Source organism: Thermobia domestica, chromosome 13 (assembly GCF_964235325.1).
Source record: "Thermobia domestica chromosome 13, izTheDome1.hap1.1, whole genome shotgun sequence".
Classification (NCBI taxonomy): domain Eukaryota; kingdom Metazoa; phylum Arthropoda; class Insecta; order Zygentoma; family Lepismatidae; genus Thermobia; species Thermobia domestica.
This window is the reverse complement of record NC_137466.1, coordinates 103,994,164-104,019,126: the sequence shown is the minus strand read 5'-3', so window position 1 is coordinate 104,019,126 and position 24,963 is coordinate 103,994,164. Positions and strand designations below refer to the sequence as shown.

Genomic DNA, 24,963 nt, shown 5'->3' with positions numbered 1-24,963 from the left:
GACATTTTTCAGTATTTAGGGATTGCAACAGAATGTCACTATTCACTAATTGAAATATTGTACAAATCTAAAGGAAAATCGTTTTTCTCAAAATCTGTAAAATATTAGTTAATGTCTTTTTCGTTAAGACCGACGATTTGTTAATAATTATTTATTGTACATAAATCAACGCACATTGTGTGATACAGTCCACACTTTATTTTCAACACAGTACCTAAGAAGATTGAGGCATGGAACTTGTCGAATGTCATTTTCGTAAAATGTGGGTTCCTAACTATTGAGCTAACGTTGGACCGCTGTTTTGACATCTTTATTACTGCTTTAATTATGCCTTATAAACTTAATTTTGGAAAGCTCTCGTATGAATTTGACATTGGACAACATGTAACGATAGTAAAATATTTGTATTGTTTTAGGTGGCACGATTCCTGTGCTCTAGCAACAAAGTCTAAACAAAGAATTTACCAAAAAGCTAATTTATATGTAAAATAACGATTACCTCCCAGACGCGTACATGTCAAAATCCTTCCCAGATGCGTAAAAGTACTATATGGGCGATGACATGACATATTTTGATATTGATAAGAGTTTTCCCACTTGCGTACATGTTTAATAACTGACACGGTTTCTTTGTATTTTTAATAAAGTTTGAGCAGAGGAGGATATGGAATTGCATGCTCAAGGAAATACGAAAAAATGCATACATGCTTTTCATACTGTTGTAAGTTTTTTCTTTTTTCGACTCAACTCTTCACGTTGAATTCAAATTCGACCAATGTATCCCTGAAATGTGTGTGATATGAATTCACAAATCTCATCAAAGGGATATAGAAGTCGACTTTTATAGTCTTCGTCGAACTAATATGTGAATCTTCAATGATCTTGGTCCATGTGCAGTAGGCCGTTTACTGTTGTCACCACCACCTATAAGTAATGCTTATCAGTATATATATATATATACGATTTACAGTTTATGACAACTTATGAATATATAAAAGTGCAACCAAATATCATTTAACATCTTTTGAAACATCAAAACGACCTAAAACATTTTTTTTTTTTTTTTTTTTTTGCCAAGCTGCATATATACTTTCTTCTTTTACCCTGAAAGTTGAGATACTTTCTGTCGTAAGCATAGTCACTTGTCCTGGCTTCTAACTTGAGAAAACCGACTAATTCGATGACATGAGGATTTTGCTTGTATAGCAGAGTATTTAATCTGTTATCCAAATCCTCTGCGGGATTATTTGTTCTATGGCGTTTTTCACAACAGTTTCACGTGCTTATTGGGACTGTAGAATTTTCTTGCTACTGGTCAATGAAATATCTATAGAACTGCTCAAGCTTAGGTAGCAATTCTAAAAATAGACTGATGCCGGACGAATTCGGGATGGGGCAAATTTGGTGGAGGGAAGTTGGGTTGATAAACATGAACAATAATAATAAAGCAAACCGTGGCCATACTACTAGCTGCTGATTAGCTCGTACTTATACCCGCAATAACAAGTTTGGAGACTGTAAATGGCGATTATTACAAAAAGTAGACGTGATACAAGAAATCTAATGACAATTCTAAAACCAGGAGACCTTATTTAGTTAAAATTGCTTATCAGATGCTTTGCCACAAAAATCATGCTGGGTAGTGTTTTTAAATCAGGTATTTCACCTTCTAACTTCACCTTCAGAATAGTACTTGGTCCACTTGTAATGCAAATCTTTCTCATTACAACTAAGTGTTTCCGTTGTACTTGTATTGTTGTATGACGTGTATTGTAGAGGTCTGCACGGGCCGGAATTTTTAGCCCGGGCCGGCCCAACCCGTGAATGTATAATGTGAGGTCTGACCCGAGTCCGAAATATGTTTTAGCATTTAGGCCCGAGTCCGGCCCGAGCTCGTGTGATAATCAAGTGAGTCCGAAATAAGCCCAAATTACATATAGAAATGTAGAAATGTAATAATTAACGCAAAATTGTTAGAATTAGGGATTAGATTTCTGGGCTGTCGGCATCAAAGGCCATTTAGCCCGTCATGTATATGAGGAATGACGTCCCTCGGGTAGCACTCTATTCTAGGTAAGGGAGGGAAGAAAGGATTGGGGAAGGAAGGAAGCGGGCTAGGACCATTATGTTAGATACCATCCCGGCATTTGCCTGGTGTGAATGAGAGAAACCCAAAAAAATCCTCACTCAAGATGGCTTTCCTGAAGAAGCTGTTATTTTTTCTACTGAGTGTCCTCACCGGAATCGAACCCGGGACCAATCGCACCAAAGGCGAGAGCATTAGTGACTACGCCACTAACACAAAATTGTCTTTTTATTTACAGCAATTAGAGGTTTAATTTTGCAATTGTGCTTTAAAAGTTCCCCAGAAAGAACGGTGCAACAAATATCGTTGTACAGTAAATTCACAAAGTTAGGCCCGAAAAGGCCCGGGAAATATGGTTGTATATTTAAAAATTTACAGCCCTAGCCCGGCCCCGGGCCCGAAGTGATATATGCTTCGTAGACCCGAGTCTGGCCTGCGGGCTGGATCGGGTCTGAGCCCGTGCAAACCTCTAGTGTGTAGTGAAATGGTCATGCCATGTATTGGTACAGAATAAAATCCGAATACTAGATATTACTGCTTGTGTTTTGTGCGGAACATGGTGTTATGATGTATGACTATCTTTTACTTTTCCTTTAATGTATGATTATCATATGTTTACAGTGTGAAGAGAACATAAAGTTTCATATGGCATTAACATTTTTGACAAATCTTATAGTGTCTTTCAGAAGTCATTACTTTTAGGTGGGCTTTGTTGTAACTTACCTTATATATTTTTTGTAGATGTGCTCACTATTTATTACCGGAAAGATATACCTTTTTGTTGCTGACTATTTGTAATGTTCTTTAAGTACTCAATTTAGTAAAATACCAGCCACAGTCAGTACTAAAAACAAGTAGGGTTATTTAGGGAGATATCGACACTCAGTGACAATATCAGGGTAGTTAATTTTGCCTGTTGCAACGGAAGCAGAAGCCTCTAAAATGGGTTCATAAAACTTTATTTAACAAAAGATATCCATGTTATAAGTTTCAGTAAGTCAAAAATAAGGTATAGCGGTAATATATGTTGATGAAAAGAGGCAAAGGAATGGTATTATGATAGAGTATATCTTCTGTATGCATGTGTGTTAGGCTGATCCACATTGCTTGCTTGTTAAAGTGACAACCCGTGCCAACTTTTGTTAATCAATGCATTTAGGGGATAAATCGACAGTGATTGTGGGGAGATTTCGACAAGTAGTTCCTTTGTTATAAGGAAAGTCATGAGACAAATGGACTACCGTCTGGTTCATCTTAGTGTGTACATCATAGGTTTAGATTATATAACAAACACACTTTCTCGGCTTCTGGGTCATTTAGACCGGTATTAGCCTAATGTTAAAGTATCTTTGGTTTTAGATGAGCACAGTACACGTGTCAAAGAGCCTCATGTACCAAAGAAAGGTTCTAATGCTGGTATAGAAATGTTGTCTCCCATTACACAGTACTAAAAAATTGTCAATCCTTAATATATATTTCTTACGCAGTTTGAAAAAAAACATTTCAACTTATGGCAACTTTGATCGCAGAAACCCTGGCAAAATGTGAAAGAAGGCTATGGGAAAGTCAGTTTCAGTTGGAAGAAATCAGCCTCTGTTGGATTCTTTGCATATGAATTCCAAAAATGATTGTGTTAAATTGTGATTTTCGATTATTGATTACTATGGGTAGCAAATTCTGAAAGCAATATGTTGAACATATGTAAAACTATGTTCATTTTTAACAAGCTTACATTGTTTCAGTGTTCCTCTTGTATTTCAACTCAGGTTGTAATGAATCGCAGCAAAGTTCGCAAATAAGCCATTACATAGGCAGTAGCAATTTTAGATGTAGTATTTCATTGCGTTTTGTTTTTTATACTCCAAAGATGTGACGGATTTTATTGTTTATTTGTTGATATCTCCCATAGTAAGTGTCGATTTCTGTCGTAAGATTTCCAAAACCTATTAATCCACGGGACTCCCTTTATGTGTTCTTGTACTTTGAAGTACTACATTTCAGGGAAAGTTTTTGTGTTTCCTAGCTAGAGCAAGAAACACAAGCATTATCGCTTTTGCAGAATAAAATTATCATAATTTTCAGAGTAGTATCGACTTCTTTCTTAACATGTTGAAACGTAACTAAATGACGCAAAATAAAATGAAGAAAATACTACTTATTTACCTAGCACAATGTTGCAAACAAAAGTCAATTTCAGTGGCCAACAAAGTAACCAGGCGAAGACCCAAGTAACAGTGTAATAGCATTTATTGTATGTTTTAGCAAACATTTCCTTGCATCGCTCTGCTCCACGCGTTATAACATCTGTAAAAAAAGAATTGTGCATTCTAAATGAGATTTTTCTAGTGTTGCATGAATTAAATGTGCAATTTATATAAACTGTATTTGATCAAAATTAATTTAAACATAATTATTGTATAGAAAGTACAAATTCTGTTGTTCTGTAGTGATAAATAAACACCGTACAGAGTGGGTAAAGATCAAGGCCATAACTTGTAGAGGGAAATAGTGCAACTGCCTCCCCCAGGGAAGCTCCCAGCCGTTCAAGGGGGCCCACTTTAAGACAAAATTTCCTACTCCATATACGATATGAACATTAAATTATAAATGAAGTATCAAACAAGGTCACTACATCACATAAACAAAAGATAGACAACAAATAAAAACATAGAAATAATATTTATTCGTCTGCTTTGAAATTTGTCAATGTTGTTTCCCTTAATTAATTTGTCATGTATGGAACGGGCCCAAGAGCGTAACTAACGGTCCCGCAGAAATTGCTGTGCGGGAGGGCCCACAAAGAGAAAAGAGAAAGATAGAAAGAAGGCTCCTATTTTCGAATTTTGCGGGAAGGGGCCCAAATATTAACGCTTCCCCCCCAGAAAAAATAAATTACGGCGCTGGCAAAGATCAGAATTAACACCTAGCCTGAGGCGGCATTTTTGATTCTCCTACACCTTATGTATTGAGAAATAGATTAAGTTATCGTACTAGAAATTTCCCATGTGAAGTTTCTGCATTACCGATCAAAGCTAGGGTTGCCAACTTTTGAAAATGAAAATACCGGACACCATATACTCTTACGATAGTGACATTATCGCTTGTCAAAAATGTGAATAACCTGAAAGTAGTTACGTCACATAAAATTTAGCGATTCGAAGTTCGAATTTAATAACTTTAGTTCCTTTTGAAGCATTTACTAAACTTACTTATTCCAGTTTTGAGTCGGCAAATGTAATTTTTGTAGTCTACCATCAATAATACATCATACTTAAAACAGAGAAACAAATATAATATCAATATAAATTATGGCATGCACAAAATATATTTGAAAAATAAGTCTTACGGGTTTCGCTGGAGCTGGTTATATTTAATAGTGGCTACATACCTTTTACTGAATCTGGATGCATTATTTCATTGGGAGATATAGCTGAGGATGAGGTAGAGCTAGCTGCACTCTTGAAAATGTACTTTTGTTGATCGTTAGTAGTTTTGATAAGTTCAGTAAAATTTCCTCCCTTCAACTCTTCAGCACGATAGGTCGATATCAAAGAGAATTATAAGCTCTGCTTTAACCATGTTCATAAAATTAGACATATAACGTCCGGTTTTGAGGTCGTACCGACCCGGGGAAGGCACGAAAACCGAACTGTCCGGTAAAATACAGGATGATTGGCAACCCTAATCACAGCATGTCTTTTCGAGTGATCCTACTAAATACAGCTATTGAATTATAAGATTTTGTGTAGATGCGAGTGAATTCTGGATTCATTGTCGATGACAATTTGGGTATTGTAGTTCAATCACACAACAAAGTCTAAAAGCTTAATCAAAATATAAAAGTTTCTTCCTGAATAAAGCAAAGTAGGTAACAGCTACAACACCTCCTTCAAATTTGTAAAGTTAAAAAGAATGGAGGAGGCAAGTGATTTTGTCACTTCCGCTCTCAACCTAAATGTAAGGATCTAAAACTCGTATTTTCGATTACAAACAAGCATATTGAACGCATTACAGTGGTTTGAATTCCACCTTAAAATTAAAGGTTTTTGTCTCATATAGCCTAGCCTAGGTACTGGAAAGAGATGTTAAGTTCAATACATACAGAAAGAAAGACAGAAGAAGAGGGAAATATAGATTTAATCAAGTGAAAATTCGTCTTTACAGCTATCTTCACTTTGTTATTGGCTCCAAATTGATTTCCGTCCAAAGCCTTCTTCAATGATAGAAAGAGATTCAAGAGAGGGTGAGGTCGGGACTGTTCGATGGTCATCAAGACGCTTCCAACCGAGGGTGGTAAATTGGTTTTGCGTTGTAGCCACCGACCATGGTCTCGCATTATCGTTGAAAAGGAGAACTCCAGATGTCAGAATCGCAGACCATTTCTAACAAATAGCTTACTTACATCTCGTCAGTGTCTGAGAATACTGCTGTGCATTCATTTTTCCAACTTCCATACTTACCGAGAACAGAATAGGCCGCTCATCTGAATTTTCTGCTAGCACTGCGATAAGCAATCTGCAGGATCTTGATCGTACGTACCAAATGACTTACGGATGGCTCCTGCATTTAAAAGATGTTTTGTTTACTTAATGCCCTTATTGCTTTAAAATTTCTAAAAGTCAGAAAGGATAAACTTATTTTTCGATTTCTCCTCGTACGGATCAATCAATCAGCCAATTGCTCGATGTATGATCTCGGAACACGACTTTACGCAATCAGCAGCAACAAAGAGATGATAAGAGTGAAAGTGGAGAAAAGGAGCATGAAGAAGGACTAAGGGTAAAGAGAAATTGGCAATGTGCGCATAATTATGGATGTATGAATATTATATCCGCAAAACCATCCACTCTGCTATTGATGACCTTGATTACCTATCACCACTGTGTTTGTCAATCTCATTATATCTGTTCGTCTGGTTGTTATGAGAATAAAAGCAGCAAATTTCGACATACTCGCAAGTTTTGCTCAACTGAACACTAACAAAAGCGTTCATGCTGAACCATGCGTAGTTTTTGAGAACTAGCATCAAACATATCAAAATATTTAATTTTTTAGGGCTAAGATTATTGTCACGCGAGTGCTTTCTTCGCGTTTTAACCATGTCCTCACTTTTTTCTTCATGTAATAGTCCTCACTTTTTTCTTCAGTCATGATTGTTTTGCAATAGTTTATTCAGATACACAATTACTTTGTGGCCTAAGCAGCAATTTTTAGCACTTTGCTCTCCTAAGAAATTAGGCCCCAAAAATGGCATCAAAATCACAAACTTCAAGTTTCGGACCCCCATAAATGTACAATGCCAGTAGTATCGTAGCTGTAGATATTTGTGCAGACTCTTTACATGCAATAGTATTCAGCACAAAACTTATGAACCCCGCACTTTATGCCACTCCAAAATACATCCCCTTTAAAAGTGTAATTTTCTGTACTTTCTCTAGTGATTTCATGTATTGGTTTGTAATACTGCATATTTATTTAGAAGCAAGAGTATTTGTTTTATATGTATTTCAGTCTCTCCTCTAAACATTCGTTTTTGTTTGAAGTTCGTCTGACGTCCTGAGCAATTGTACTTTTCGTAAACACTTGCAAATGCAAAAATGGCATTCCATTGACAACAAAGATGGCCGCCATTCAGATACACTTGTACAGTCACCCACATAAGTACCTGGACCCTGACCGTTATAATTCCATTACTTGGGGATCAGGTACTTTTGTGTGTGACTGTACATACGACAACGTAAATGATGTTATTGATCTTCTCATACACAAGGTTCGTCACACTGAAAGTTTCGGAGATGGTCGAGCAACCATTTTCCCTATCTTTGGACCACTTCAGATGGATTGACCCCTTTGAGATTTTTTTTTTCGAATGGAATACTTTACATAATGTTTAGAGTTATTAAAGAAATATTTATTTATGAAATATAAACAAAATCACCAGACTTGTTTATTTGAGAAAATCGTCTAATAAACACCATCAAGAATTAATTATCCTCCTCGTAGATTTTTTAAAAACCACAAATGATTTTAGTATATTGTCAGATTCTAATGAAATATTTATTTACGAAATATGAAGAAAATCACGTAGTCATTTTTGAGAAAATCATCTGAAGAAAAAACTCACCCCCAAGAATAAACTACCACTAGTACTTTTTCTTATTAGGACAAATAAGTTATGCCATATTTTTATGTTATTAATGAAATATTTCTTTATGTAGTATCAATAAAATTTCCTGAGTTGCTGTTGAGAAAATCTGACTGAAGAACACAACCGAAAAATAAAATATCCATTATACGTCATTTCAGGACAAATAAGTTATTCAGCATTACCATGTTATATTATTTCTTTATGAAATGTGAAGAAAACTGAATCGCTTTTAGAGAAACGTCCGGAAAAAATCATCCCCAAGAATAAGCTATCCCTCGTACCTTTTTCAGGGCAATGCCATATTGTCATATTATTAATGGAACATTTATTTATGAAATATAAACAAAATCATCAGAGTCGTTTTTGAGAAAATCATCCGAAAGGAAACTCACCCCCAAAATTAAGTACCCCTTCACGATTTTTCCCAGAAAAATGACATACCACAGTATGTGGTTATTTCTTTTATATATATAAAAAAGCGATTTACAAAATGTAAACAATATTGTTAGTCATTTTTGAGAAAAATTGCATTTAAAAATATTCTTAAGTAAACTACCCTTTTTTTTTAAAACTTGGAATAATATTCGAACCCCTCCCTCTGGAGGATCAAATAACTATCTTAAGTTTATAAATTTGGTTGAGATTCGTTAATTGGTATGGCCTCTAGGTGAGTGTACATCAGTATCAACGGACGAACAGGCGGACAAATGTCGAAAAATTACTTTTTTGGCATTTATGGGCCATGAAATCTCGAATTTGCTTCTTTTTTTTTTTTTTTTTTTTTTTTTTTTTTTTACGATTACCATACTTTCTTCTCTCCTTTCGTAGCTCGTACGTAAAAGACACACTTCTGTTATTATTGACGTATTAAGGTAGACAACAATACAAGTAGCTCTTGTTATCTCATGTTGGCTATGAAATTTACTTATGAAAAGCATAAAAGCAACACCTGCAAGACTTGCAAGCAAGACCAAGACTAAGACCACTCGGGTCTTGGTCTTAGCCTTGGACGTGCTGATTACTACTTTACTCAACAGAAATAATAACACATTGCTGCTCCAGTTTGGAGCAATCCTATAACCACACTTGGCGCGAGCTGGGATCGAACCAGAAACCCCAAGCGCGAGATGTGAACGCTCTACCACTGAGTTTATATAGTTATTGAATAAGACCTGTTTGATATATTCAGTTGTGTGAATCAAGCGCTAATTTAACATTTGTTCATATACTTACGATAAAAGTACTTAGCATCATTCTAAGATAAAAATAATAATAAGACAATTAAAGTAATATTGTTATAATGGTGAATTATACATTTACAGAAATTCAATTTGTGAATTTATTAATACCTTCACATCTGTATTCCAATTTCTTTAAATAATCTTTCTCATATCTGGCGGCTTTTGTGTCAGCCGGAACCCGAAAGTATTTGGCTTCGATCTCTTTTGAACGTTTCGAATCTCCCTGAAATGTAAAACAAATAGATTCCAATTTAATTCAGATCTATGAACACTTTAAATTATGAATAGATTTGTTAACATTTTTTCCCCAAAATTTAGAACACTTATCGCAACACTTGAATTCGTACTGACTTACTACTTACGTGAAGTATTGTACTGCACTAAGCAAAAGTATAGACATAACCAAAGAATGGCGGAAATAAGCGACTTCAAGAAATTAAAACGCAGTGTAAACAAATTGGGGAGAAAACAATTATTTTGGGGATATTAGATGGATGGGAATGAAAATTCTATATGAATTACTTAATATCCAAAGGTCAAGAACTGAAAAGTAAAATACCTAGTGTGCAGTACCCCATAAGAATGTACAGTACTGCTATATTGCGTTATAACTAAAAAAGCAATTATAATCACAATTCATTGGACTACTCAAATCATTGTTAAAATCAAGTTACTTTAAATCTTATTATTTCAACTTCATAAAACATTTGACTCTGAATGTATATTGTCAGACAAATATGTGTAGAATCATTATATTCACTTCGTCATTGTGCAAATTAGCTAATAAACAAAAGCCTAGTGTCACTGATTACACGAGCCTTCTAGTTGAATGGTTTCCAACGTCAATGTCCTTCCTTAACAAAACTATTGGAGACACGTTTCAAGCTAAAAGCAGTGGATCAGCAGTTAAGTGTGCGACAAGAAGTAGGAAAACACCGATGACAGTCAATTTGAGGCAAGAGGCTGTCTCCAGGCTACCATCCCGGATCTTGAAGCGCTGAAGGTTCAGCACAGCAGAAACAATCCATGAGGGACACCAGGCCATCATTCAGAGATTATCATCGAACTACCTTAGAATTCTATCCATCGCCCCTTACAGATTTGACGGGATAAGGATCCAGTCGTCAACTCCATTTGATTTCTACATTCCCTACCAGGAAGTGTGAAAGTACTCCGAGGAATATATTCATCATTCTTCACGGCTACGATGTCATTAAGGACTAAAAAATAACTAAGGCAAGTGCTCATTCCTATCCTTTTAGTTAAAGCCCTTCTTCTCTCCCTTTTACCTTCTACCTTATCTAGTCGTTATTTTTATCAATTTGAAATGGCTGAGCTTCATTTATGCACTAAAGCATAACCTTTCATTAAAACAGTTGCGTGTGAGCTGTCAGTTCTCATCCCTACCTACATCCCTTTGTTTGAGATTTTATAATTATTTGTTGATAAATTACAGACAAGTATCTGAGCTAATAGAACTGACGACTCGCTCCTGCACACTAGTCAATCAAAATAGTCACCGTCTGCAAACCACACACTTTTGCCATCAATCAACCAATGATTTGGTTCTGTGCCGAAAGAAGTCTGGATCTGCGATGCGAAGAAGTCCGCAATGCATATTGAAACGCCTGGTCATCAGGAAAAATCTTCTCTCCCAAAAAGTGATCGAGGTACCGGAAAAGGTAGTTAGTGGGAGAGACACCACGAGAGAGAGATTAGATTAAAGAAAGGTTTCCTATTGCTGCTTATGAAGAGTCTACAGTCCTTTGCAGAACATGTGAGTGAATATTGTTATCTAATATGACAACATCATGTCTGTTGTCCACTGTTGAATACTTACGGACAAGTTCATGATGTACTTTATGGAGTTCAGGACTGTATTTAGGTTTGTGTAGGTCTGTACTGATGATTTTAGATGAAGAAAAACATTAGATCACTTCTACCATAAACCACCATTTCAGCAACAACACCTCCTGAGTGGAGATGATGTTTAGGAAAGCATCCTGGATGTTGATCATGATCGAACCGTTATCCTAGCCTTTATGTTTGTCATAGCAGGTTCATTTTTCACTTGAAGTGACAATCCGATGCAGATAGCTTTCCCTATTATTCCTTATACTTCGATATAGGCCTATAGATCTATACACAGCTCCGAACGGCTATTCATGTGTACCGATGTGAACTCATGTGATAATCATGAGTCCAACCTGTGACAATAATGAGTCCAATGATGAGACACGTGCTCGGGATGTAGAAAGGGTGCTACTGAGTCGGAGAGATATCAGAGGAGAGAGATCAAAGCAAATATTTCGTTTGCAACAACCTAATAGTTAGGAAAGAGGAAAGCATATGATTAGGATATCATTTCTGAAGAACTTGTCACATTATTAATGTGACAGAAGGTAAGAGAGAAAGGGCTAGAAAGAAATTGAGATTCAGGAGGTGATGATCCTTGTGTTGATATGAAGATATTAAGGGAAGACTATAGTGAACGCATGTCTCTTTATTTGTAACGAGAAACCTACTAATAATGTCAAAATATTTGTTCTGATGATAGTAGAACAGAGGGATACATAGGGTTACTTCAAATTTTCTCGTCTTTCTTTGAAGTAATCAAGAACAAAAAATATGTATAAGCAAATGTTATATATATTGCTGTAATAGCAGTTCTAGTAAACTCCTGTTGAAATTGTTACAGGACCTGTGGCAACGAAATACAAAGTTTGGTTTACAAAAGATACAGGAAGATAAAGCTGGTGTTGGAGTCAGGCAATACAAGAAGTTATTCAAACAACGATAGAAGCTAAGAAAGGATGGGGCCTGACAAAATAAGAACAGGACAAGGGTGACTACAAAAAAAAAAAAAAAAAAAAAAAGATAAAATACATTAAGAAAACAAAGACAAAAATATGCATGAAGATTCCAAAACATAGGAAGGGTGGAAGAAAATTTTCAGTCTCTCAAAACGTCAAAACAGCGGTAAAGAGATACCATACAAGTGAGTCTGATTAAGTGAAGAAATATAGACTGAAAGAAATACAAAGAATAGATAGAAATAATGCAAAAAGTAGGTAGAAAATTATTTCGAAAAGCTAATGAATATGAGTAAATGTAGAAACAGTGGAGTCATTTCAGATTTTTCTTGGGGGAGGGGGGCTAAATGTCAGTAGATTTTCAGATTCTTTTACTGGTGTTTGATTATCTTATGGATTAAAATGTATATAAATAACGAACTCATGGGGCAATTGCTCTCTCCCGGAGTCCCAAATTGCGCCCCTGGTAGAAAACGAGAGAAAATACAGTGAAAGTGCGAATACAAATGAGAGAATGACGGGAAATCTCCAGATTAGAGATTGAGAAATCCTCGAATTAAATGAAGATGAGATTCTAGTGGATACATAGATCATCTTGATAAAGATGTTGAAGTCACATAGACTCGTTGAAAAAAATGTATACACGAAAGAATATTCAGAATTAGTAGAGAAGACTCAATTTTTCTACTTTATATAGGAAAAGAACGTTCTCAGGTTTGTGACAATTACAGTCATAAAAGTAAAGCTTCATACTATGAATACGTATATTGGAAAGAATTATTGAAGGTGGAAGGAGGTAATCGACGTCAATATTACTGCAGACAAAAAAAAAAAAAAAAAAAAAAAAAAAAATGTGGATGAGGAAAGATGAAAGTTGGCGGAAGATGAAATCAAAATAAGAAAGCTGACAGAAGGTAAACAAAAATATGAATTTGAAACTTGTGATTAATATACCTGCAAGTTTAATCAAATATAGTATATGAAAGTAATACCTTGCGGAGAGAGAAAGAAACAGACGCATATACTCGAATGTATGAGCGGCTTGGCGAAACATAATGCTATGTCACATTTTCTAACTTGAGTAAATTATGTAGGGAAGAAAGTTAAGAACTCTCATGAAATGTCAATGAAACACGCCAAACAAACTTCCCCTGCCATCTGCAGGTAGATTTGAGAAATAAACTACCTACGTGCTCTTCTGTTTTTCAATACCAACCCATTGTACCTAATAACCCAATTGCACCGAAGTGGCGCTTACCATATAGTATATTGAATCCAATAAGCAAAAATCGATTACATATTCTCCTGTTCGAAATCAAGCTATCATTAATCACCAATCGATAACTTCAGGGTTTATTTTCGTTGTTTAGATTTTTTTTTTTAAAAAAGAGAAAGAGCATAAACTTAACATAAAAATTTTTCTTCAGATAGTAATTATGAAAGATTTTTTTTTAAGCAACTGATGATCAGTATTTACTGGTTCCTTAACTTCTTGACAGTTTGCTTAAGGTGAGAAAATCCTCTGCAAAAGCAATTAAAGCATAATTAAACTTCCATCATGTCTCTCTTCAGGGAACGGAGTAATTAATCGCTGTAATAATGACAATGTGCCAAGTGAGCTATTTAGTTTATACGCGTATATCACCTCACACACTTGCGCCTATATTGATATTAGTGGTTTCTGAAGTGATTGATTAAAACTTATACATGTAGTAGTATAGTAACCGGAAAATTTTATACTTATTTTTTAAATTATAGTCTTATATTGTTTTCTTTTCAAAAGAACAAATGAACAAAGTTCACTTGTATATAATTGTATATTGCTTTTCCTTATTTTACCATAAGATAGATACAACATGTTGATCAATCAGGGAATAATTTTCTCTAATGAATTCGAAGACTTTCGAAGCAAAATTCGCACTATCTGTTTTAAATTCTCAAATATTATTTTCGTTTAGCGAAAAAATAAATAAATAAATAAAGAATTAGGGATATGCCAATCACTAGATTTCTTGATATGAATAGGTGTAAATCCTTATGAGTTTTTTTTTTTTTTTGAGAAAATACAGAAGAACAAGTTCTTTTTGTAAACCTAAAAATTGATGTTGCATGATGACCAAGCCATTTATTAAGAGTGACCTGATACTGGAATATACTCTTCTCAAGCTTTTTATTATGACGCTAGCAAGACAACAGATCACAATATGGTTAATGAGCTATAGTCCAAAATTATGACAAACTTAAATTTTTGATTGACTATAATTTTGTGAAGATGACGTGAACACGATGTTGGCTGAAGATCGTGGAGCATAGAAGCTTTTCAGTTGCGGAAAGTGACCTGTCAATAATGACAGAATACCTATGATGATTATGTCTAAAGTTAAGATATAGTGGACAAGTAAAGGACATGGATCCGATTTCAGAAATTTATTCTGTGAAATCTAACAAAAATATGTTATGGTGACATAGGTGCTAAGAAAGATGTCAAAGTTTTCTGCTAAACCTTTTGTTGCATGTTAGGGTCAATATTAACAATGGCTGCTGTGATGCGGACACACAGGTTATCCAATGTTGTTGGACCACTTACAAATGGCCTTCTCCATAGGTGGATATCTCCAATACTTAGTACGGAAATGCTAATCACAAAACATGTTTACATGATAATCAAGCACATAGAAAGAGCTCTGTTTCCCAGTCAACGACAGCGGCATTTCCCTTAACTGATCTTTGCTGACTCTTAGTGGTAGAAACTAATCTTTGAAAGTTAACCTTCCGAAACGAATGTCTCACAGTACTTTTGTTAGATTTCACAGAATAAATTTCTGAAATTGGGACCATCATTTTGACTTGCCCTGTACATCAATCAATAGATCACTTCGAACTCAACAAAATGAGATACTCAAGCATAGTTTTCGAGAAAAAAAAATATTTTTTTTATGGTGTTAAGAAGAATGCAATCGTTCAATTACTAGTTTTTATTTTACTGCAATAATTATTTTTTTATTTATATAATGAATATGAAAGATACTGGACTCTACTGTGTTAAATAACAGATGGTGTCTATTGTTGTTTGATTCTCCTAATAGGGACGCGCATACTGCTTGCAACTAAATGCTAGACAAAAAACAATATTACAATCTTGAGAACACAGCGTTCTAGAATTTAGAAAGCACCGTGCAAGAGAATATCAATAATTTTTAAGTATACCATTAGGTATCCACAAAAGTTCTATCAGATTTTGACTCTACAAAGACAAAAGCACTAATATAATGTAAGAGGTCCCTGAAAAGTTATATAAATCAGTGCAATCAGTAGTAATAACCTGTCTCAAGTACTCACCTTCATGTTGCCCGTGAGACAAGAAATAAAGCTTTCTTCTCTTCTAGAAAATTTTCTCGTCTGCTTTTCTAATTTCATGCACAAAATGTTTTCCCTGATACTTTTGATTGCATATGTAAAATGAACCTATTAAACGAGTGTTAGGAATATTGTTAAAACTATCAATTTGTCATATATGTATACATGACTTGTTCATACAGTATATATATACTTTCTGTAATTTAAGAGCTTTATAAATTGATGTTGAATTTCAATTCAGGTCTTCTAATTTATTCTGGAGTGTATGATAGCTAATATTACTATTCGAAATTGAAAAATGAAATGAAATCTTTGAGTTTTACGTCCCACAGTTATGCCGGTTAGGCTAAAGGAGATGGTGATGATGAGTAATGAATGAAATGGTGGAATGAAGAAAGTGGGAGGAAACGGGAGAACCCCGAGAAAACACACGCACACGGTGTTTGTCCACCACAAACTTCATTTGGTGGGGGCTGCGATCGAACCCGGGACCCCAAGCACCAGAGGTGAACGCTCTACCACTGAGCCACCGCGGCCCCCTACCAAATTATTTGCCTTGGAAGCCGCGATTATTAAACGTCAATTCAGTTTCGTGTTTTCCTCAATTATGATAGATTTACTTTAATTAGTGAATATAAATATTCATACTTGTTAGTATATGTATGGAGATTAGTTCATTCTTCCCGGTTCACTTAGGGGGTAGTTATACTACCTAAGCCATGAGAATTATTTTTGACTTTTTGACAAAAACTATATGTTATAAAATAACCAATAATTGACTATAAACGAATGATTTAAATGCGTTATAAATTCTAAATGTAAATAGGGATGGGGAAATTTCTCAAAGATTTTAAATTTGTATATAAAAATTTTTCAAGCAGTATGCAGAACTTGAGTAAAATACAAAAGACTTTCAACGTAGTGGGCGCTCATGGTTACAGATGTTGACAAGAAGAATAATTACAAAGACAGGCGCAAATTGACTGTACTGTGAGAGACTGGATTTCCTTAGTGACATATAATGCCGGCGAGTCACTAAGGGATAAGGTGATTCGGCATGGAAGAATCACGCTGTTGAATATAGAGGGAATGGCAAATGGAATAATACCTAAATGAAGGCTGCCATTGAGATAGACCGACAGCAACGCAACTATGCTAGTTGTCGCCCGGGACACGAACTCGCCTTAGCGTCCCCCTCCCCTGAGCAACCAAACCAAAACGCTCCCCGACTACACCTGATACTGGCATCACACAGTAATTCTCTTATTCCATTTTTTCTTCAAGTGGTAAAGCTTGATTTCAAAATTGCAGTTTCATATTTAGTACAAGATAAAACACCAAACTAATTAGTATTTGATTGCAGATAATCTGAGAGTAGCATGCTTGATATATTCTTATAGTCTTATCATAATAACTGCAAATCACAATGATTTTGGATTTATATCGGGATGTATATATGTGTAGAATGAATCAACAGTCTGTTGCTTTAGAATAGAATATTTAATTATGGCAAACAGTTAAGGTGTTGTCTAGAGTATTATACTCGGACATTTTGCAAATCTCTTAAATGTATGTAAGTTAAATGAAAACACAAAAAGCTGGAACGAAAATTTAACTTTGTGGGCTCTTTTGGCTGCAAAGGTTTCTACAATGTCCTCAAAAGATAGCTTTAAAGCTAAGTTATACTCTATGGATATGCTTCTAAAGTTGGTGAGTCGTAGTTCTGTTAAGTTTCTAAGGTAATTTTTGATGATCTTTAGATTGCTAAAACTCCTTTCCTTGCCTTATAGTGAAAATAAATATTTGCCCAGTTTTGCGCCCCCTAATCCGGTACCCGAGACATAAACCCTCTTTGCGCCCCCTTAGTTACGTCACTGTATTCCGACCAAAAAATACAAGATATAGGGAAGAAAAATACGTACATGGTATTTACATATTCTATCTTAAAAATTTGGCTTAGAATAGAAAAATACGTCAAACCAACCGGAAGATTGCTGACCTGAGGCAATGTCACTCTATTGCAAGTCATGTAAAATCCAAAGACTCGTTCTTTTTTGGTGAGCGTACTGTACATTAATATGTTCGACGAAAAGAAAGTAAATAGCTCCATCCTTTTCCTTATCGTACAACATTTAAAGAGTATTATTTTCACTTAATTCAGGATCAGGAATTCTACTTGTAGAACACTACAGCCCACATGACCTACAAGCAGAACTTATACCAGCAACAGGAACTTTCACTTTTCCTACATCAAACCATTCCATCAAAACTTTCTGTTTACGAGAAAAACACTAAGTTTACAAATGCAACACTGCATGAAAAGTACGTAATACTAAATAAACTTTCGGAATACGTAGAAATCTAGTTCTTTTTAAGCTGTTGTTTTGGAAGTTAGCGAGATAGAAAATTAAAATACTTCTATGCAAAAGTCCTGGAAATAACGAAAGGGAAATTTCTATACGCGAAGAGAAGAAGCCAGGTAAATATTTGAGGACTGTGGTATAGAATATTATTCTATCTTGACAATAATCCTCTTCCATCTGAGCTAACTGGATAAGAGCATTAACATTTCTTACATATTTCGTAGTCTCTCACCTAGAATTCTTCCGACATAATTAAGATATCAACAAACTAAAGTTTCGTAACTAGAAGCCTTTGAAAACAACCTCTTAGTTTTATTTTTTAAAAAATAAAATAAAACAAAATAAATCTCTTCCGTTTTAAGACGAAAACACTAAATGCTTAAGTGTTTATTTTAGCATAACGTTGTTGGATCTTGTTCCCAAAATTTCATAATGCATTTAATTTGGATTTTTTAGAAGAGGCGTGTTTTTACAATTTCATACCTCCAATTAATCCATTATCGTTCATTTACCTTATCATCCGTCTCCTTTAGCCTAAACTGAATAAAAGTGGGATGTTAAACTGAAAGATTCAATTTCCATTTTAATTTCGGTTCAATTAAGTACGTTCTTGCTGCTATATTTTGGGTTATCGGTTATGTGGGATTGAATGACATTGACTCAACAGAGAGGAAATAAACTTTGAATTTAATGTTTCAGCTACTAAAGCTATATGGAGCAAGATTTATTGCTTAAAGAAGGATGTGGATCACTATTCAGATTTTATCCAAGACGTGATATACCCAACGAGGATTCAATCCGCGAACACATGGATAGAAAGCATGTATGATATTTTAGCCACTTAGCTATGAAGGGGTATGTGGCCTCAAGCAATTCTCCAGACAGAAATGAAGAGTAAAACTAAAAAGAGGAAACGACAGGCTGTAAGATGATACTACTTAGTTATGCACTTTTAATTCCAGACAATTTATATGGGGGAAACTCCTTCGTGGCTAAGCGGTTAGTGTACGCGCCTTTGGCGTGCCAAACATGGATTTGATTCCAGGCCGGAGCTCATGTGGTCCGGATTCCACGTTAATTAGTAGGTTCCGTCTCATAGCCTCGCTGCTGAAAGGGACGTTAAATTCAAACTCAACTCAACTCAACAGTTTATATGGGGCCTATCGAGAGGAGATTCAGACCTGATCCTCGAGACCGAGATCGAGACAAGTATCCGTTGATTGAGATGAGACCGGGAACGAGACAAGAACAAGACTGTATGAAGTTTTGTCTCGTCTCGACACTATCCCTCTCAAGTTCGTTAGAGCTATATTTACTTGTTAACATACCATGCTTTGAAGTTAACATATAGTGTCTTTTATAAAAGAATGAATTTATAAGCAATTCATAAGCCTATTAGGTACATTTATTCTCATTATTGCTGATGCTTCTACTAATTATATGGTATATTAAGTTTACCTGTTGTTCGTCCAAGTAGTCGTTCTCCTCTATTAGTCGTCTATTTTCATCTTTTCCTTCAATTTCCTTCTGCAGGGGACGAATCACACCTTTTATTGTTTTCAGAGTTCTTTTGGCCTCGTTTAAGTTTCCCTGAAACATGTTGAGCTACTTAATAAATTAAATTGGTCACAGAAGTTCAGGTAATTAAATGGAAAGTGTAGAAAACTTATGAATCAACGTCAATTCATTATGAGTTGTTTATTTACTCTTTGAAGCTGCTACAAATGTACTGTGTGTGTTGGGAAAGTTGCTTAACATATTCCAGGAAAATTAGAAACGTTTTCAAACAAGCTGATAATATAAGAGTGCGTCTTTCAAGATGCGATAGAAGGAAGAAAGAAGTTTTTCTGTCAAACGGGAAAGAAGGTAGAGGGATTGTTTCACAAAGTACTTAATATTGAATTGCAGAGCATAGACAATATAGTAAATATTTTATGGCTACTTATTTACTTATGAAGATAAAATTTACTGTGGAGTATTGAAAGGTCAGGTATTTTTCAGACGTACACAAGTTAAAGTTATGTGACAATGCATTTATAACAACTTTCATTTGTATAGTCAAAGAAATAAGGAAATTGGTTATGTTAATGTTCATAAGTATGTTATTTAACTTACTTAAGTCTACATCTCTACAAATGCACAAGTTTATTGCCATATACCTATAGTAGTAGTAATCAATTAAGTCAAGCTCAATTGTACGTTCATTTGCATGGCATTCATCAGGCTGAAAATACGTAATTCTAACTAAAGTTGTTTTTTTCTATGCAACACAGAGGTTTGCTGAGAGGGGTCCAAAGTATTTTTGGGGTTGTCCAATAGGTCTATGTAATATTAAATCTGTCTTATTCTGCACCCGAAAAGACAATAAGTAATTGTTATTTACTGCCACCTATATTTTTAGAAAAAAAGTGATAGAACTACATTATTTTCATAAGAAAAGAAAGAGTACAGATGGCGCTGTAAAATCAAATCTTTAGCCTACTTCAATCCTTTCTCAGTTAAACTATAGTTCTGTTAAGAATACCTGCAAATGTTAGTCGTCAGGCCCGTATCCACGGGGGACTAGGGGGGCCGGCCCCCCCTAAACTTTGACTGGCCCCCTAAAAGTTTTACGGTAGGCTTGAAAATGAACTATAATATGGTGATGAAGTATAATATGATTGGGTCGCCCCCCCCTAACTTCTACCGCCCCCCCTAAATTTTGGGACTGGCTACGGGCCTGAGTCGAGTTACAGAGGGTCCGGACCCGGTCCCTGATGCAAGATGTACCTAAAGAAAAAATGAACCCCCTTTAACTTACAACCCGGTAGGGGCACTCGGTCGAAAAAGTGTAAAAAAAAACTTTTTCAGGCCAACCTTCTTAAATGAAACTTTCTTGGGTTTTCCTCATTCACACCAGTCAAATAACGAGGTGGTACCTAACTTACAGGTCTCAGGGCACTTCCTTCCTTCCCCAATCCTTTCTTTCTTCCCTTTCCTAGGATAGTGTGCTCGCCAAGGGACCTCATCCCTCATACGTGACAGGCTAAATTGCCATAGATGCTGAAAGCTCAGAAATCTAAAACCTTTAACTCACAAATTTAAAGTTTAGGCTACGGTGCATCTCAAAGTCATAGCTTATCATAAAACTTTCAACCTGTACAATAGCTTTTTTTTCACAGGTAGTCTAGTACTATTCTGATTACGCCAATTAATATAATAATAATAATAATAATAATAATAATAATAATAATAATAATAATAATAATAATAATAATAATAATAATATTTTATTCTTCTAATCAAAATGTGGAGAATTTAATAAAAAAAAATCTATCGCATCTTGTTTTTCTTTGTATTTATTTTGGTTGATTATGTACTTGTATTGAAATAGAGTTAAAATAAAATTGAAATATAATCAACTGACCGTCACAAATAGAATTAAAATGTTCATAAAAATCGAGATGGGGAAGTTTCTCTTAGCAAACTCTCGTGGAGTCTATATCATTCTATTAGCCTAGAAGCATAGTCTCTTCAATGTATGCAAGACAGATATATATATATATATATATGTAAAGATTAACCACATTAATTGCTTTCTCGCTGGAACTATATGTATATAACGTTTTGTAAAGATAAAGAGAACAAAAAAGAATGTTCTCTGTTTCTGGCTTGTAGGTAAATAGGGCACAAGAGAATCAATCTAAAAGGCAATACGAATGAAATTGTCCAGGAAGTGGTATTAGCTATTTGTTGGTTTCCTAACTTCGTTAGTCACTTTCACGTATTTCCCCTCTCTTGTTTCCCAGATGCCGCTCTAACCGTACAGAATTCTCGATCGTCACATTACTTTATTTTTCAATCCCCTTTTCCAATTTTGTCTCTCATTTATTTCTAACTCAATGTTGGCTTTGATGAAGTTTTATCATCTATGCTCCATTTGTGCTGTAAAATATTGCTGCATCTAAATACTGTGTTATATAGTGCACGTCTATCGAAGGAAAGGATCACTCTATTTTGTGTTTAAATATTTTAAAATTTACTGTACAATGGACAAACGTATAGCCGGAAAAGCATACATCTACTATTTTCTATGCAAAACTGTTGGGATATAGAAATTAAGGATTATAATAGGTAGACAGAAAATGCTTAGAAATCAAATACTAGTCTTGTTGATACAAGATTTTTATGCTTTAGTTAAGACAATTGGATGATTGTTTATAAGAATTTTTAATGTTTTGAGTTGTAGAGATGCTTATCAACTCAATGGAAACACCTGGGTATGGAAATACGTCAGGTGTCTGGGTTCGCAACGGTTAGATGGCGACTGCAGCGCCCGACTGTTGATAGTGGAAGGTTAGGGCTAGCTCCGTACCACGTGAAGAGCAATAGAACGGCTGTGTTCAGTTAACAGTTTAAACAGCGACAATGTAAAATGGGAGACCTCTCTGACTTCCAAAGAAGAAAATTCGTTGCCGCAAGGTTTTGTAGTGCGAGTGGGACGAAATTGACAAGTCTGTTGAGAGTGTCACAAGGAGCAGTCCAAGGTTACGACAAGCCTAGAATATTGGCCTATGGGTTAGCAAAACCAAATCAGTGAACACGAATAGTGGACGAAAGAAATTCTTCAGTTAAAGATCCCGCTAAGCATATAAGCAGATTATCACTCAAAACGGCCGTACGACTGCGATGCAAGTGACGGAAATACTCAAGCAGCAGTTTCTACAGCATGAGTAGAGAAGCACAGTCCGCCGCGAGTTACATGACGCAGAGTCGGTTGCAAGGGAGAACCGCTAGTAAAGGATCATAACGCTTTACCAGAACATCAAGGTTTTACGCACATGCAATATAGACCATTGATGAGAGGAAACGTGTGATATAGTCAGATGAGTCATTGTTCATCTTATTTCAAATCACGGACCGTGTTTACGTTTTGCGAATGCCCAAAGACGTGTATTATCCGATCAACCATTAAACATCTCTGTTGTGATGCTGTGGGCCGGAATATCCCGTTTTTTCTAGTGCTGATGCTACTGGCAGCATCAATGCTCAGATTAATGTTTCCAATTTAGGGACCCATGTGCATCCTAGGGTACAGACTTCGTTTCTGGGAAATGACTATATTCCAGCATGATAATGCTCCATTCACACAACTGAATGACTGGAGAACCAGGGGTGTAGCCAGCAGGTTTATGTAGGGGGGGGCCGTCGTTTTTGAGGGGGGGGCAGCTACAAAGCCAAAAGAAATTATGTTGCAGCTAGTGTTTTTGAGGCATGAAAAAACCGGCAAATTTTGGTTTCCAGCTTCTTCTTCTTCTTCTTCTTCTTATTATTATTATTATTATTATTATTATTATTATTATTATTATTATTATTATTATTATTATTATTATTATTATTATTATTATTATTATTATTATTTGCTTTTTGTGCATAAATTATATTCCAGGTAGTTTTTATTATGTTTAACCAATAATCACTGTCCCGGACCAAATTCCTTACCGGACCCGGAATATACCTTTTGCATAACTAGTTTAAGCCCTTGTACGCAGAACCTATCTACATAAGGCTAATTTTCTTTGAAATTTCACTTATTTTCTTTATTTCCTCACAAAAATAATTATTTATTATTCGTGACTAAAAAGCATAATTATTTTATTAACATCTACAGTACTGGCACAATTATTATAGATTTTTGATAAAGACAAAACTTTTGTGCAAAAATGTCTTGCAAACAATTTTATTAACTAATATTTTATTTACCGGTACCTTACCACACCAGTACCAAACAAATATTTATTAGTTATTTTAAATTGGTTTTACAGTCTTATACGGGAGTGTCTGGCAATACAGGGAGAAAATATCTGACAACCCTGACACAATCACTGCATTGTCTGGACAGAGCTCAGTAATAGTCTGGCATTTGCGTGAAAAAAATGTGTGTTTATTGCATTGTCCGCCTGCCATTTGCATGTTATCACTTTATTTTTGTTTTTCTGTGCCTTCAAGTTTAATACCAACTTTTTCCCCAGATTTTCTAATGTGTTTATGCAATTGAGCAGACATGGGCAAAGTTCGTGATTTGAGTCCTCGCAAAGTTGGACAGATTAGTGTTTTATTGAAAGAAACCACCTTAGAACAGAAAGAAATAGGGAAGAAACTTAAAGTTTCAACTCAAACCGTCAGTAATATCAAGAAGAAATTGGAATATGGCCACAGTTTGGCATCAAATATGGTTGGAAAATGTGGTAGACCTAAGAAAACAACACCGAGAATGGACAGAAAAATAATTAAAATGGCAATTAACAACAGAAGAGCATCTTGCAGAATGATTTCCAACCAACTTGCAGCAGAGGGCATTACCATTGCTCGCAGAACAGTAAATAAGAGACTACTGGAAGGTGGTCTAAAAGCATATCGTCCCAGAAAAAAGCCTCGCCTTACTGACAAGATGAAACAGGCTCGCAAGGCCTGGGCAGAGGCTCACGTTGACTGGATATCTGAGCAATGGGAGAAGGAAGGAGTTTCAAATATTCATGTAAAAACGTTAATAACACAAATAATTAAAATTATGCAAAATATTAAACTTAACTTCCAATTTTAAGCCTTGCAGACTTTCACGTCATTAAGCCTACTCGTTATTCAATTGCTTCCATTACTTTCTTCAGCTGTTCAACGCCTTATTTTGTGGCCTGTATTGTTGCAGATTGTGTTCTGTGACGAGTCTATCATTGCAGTGCTTAACGACCGTGTGCAGACTGTAAGAAGGCGATCAGGTGAGCAATTTACACCGGAATGTTTAAAGAAGACTGTAAAATTCCCTCAGGAGGTCATGGTCTGGGGAGCCATTTCTGTGCATGGAACAATTCGTTTGGAGATGGCACCATGGACCAGTATAAGTACAAAGAAGTACTACAAAGACGTTTGCTACCTCAAACAAGGGACTGGTTTGACGATAGACCTTGGATTTTTCAAC

General features: G+C 35.4%; 1 protein-coding gene across 2 annotated transcripts in view; it reads right to left on the bottom strand.

The window, feature by feature from the left end:
* Positions 1–24,963, bottom strand: part of LOC145668406 (protein sneaky-like) — a 127,365-nt gene that overhangs the window by 54,829 nt on the left and 47,573 nt on the right. For both annotated transcript variants that reach the window (XM_081736208.1, XM_081736209.1), the window contains exons 5-7: positions 19,467–19,598; positions 9,584–9,698; positions 4,250–4,390 (exon numbers count right to left, since the gene is read on the bottom strand). In XM_081736208.1, coding sequence (XP_081592334.1) covers positions 4,250–4,390; positions 9,584–9,698; positions 19,467–19,598 — 388 coding nt within the window. The remainder of the gene's footprint in view (positions 1–4,249; positions 4,391–9,583; positions 9,699–19,466; positions 19,599–24,963) is intronic.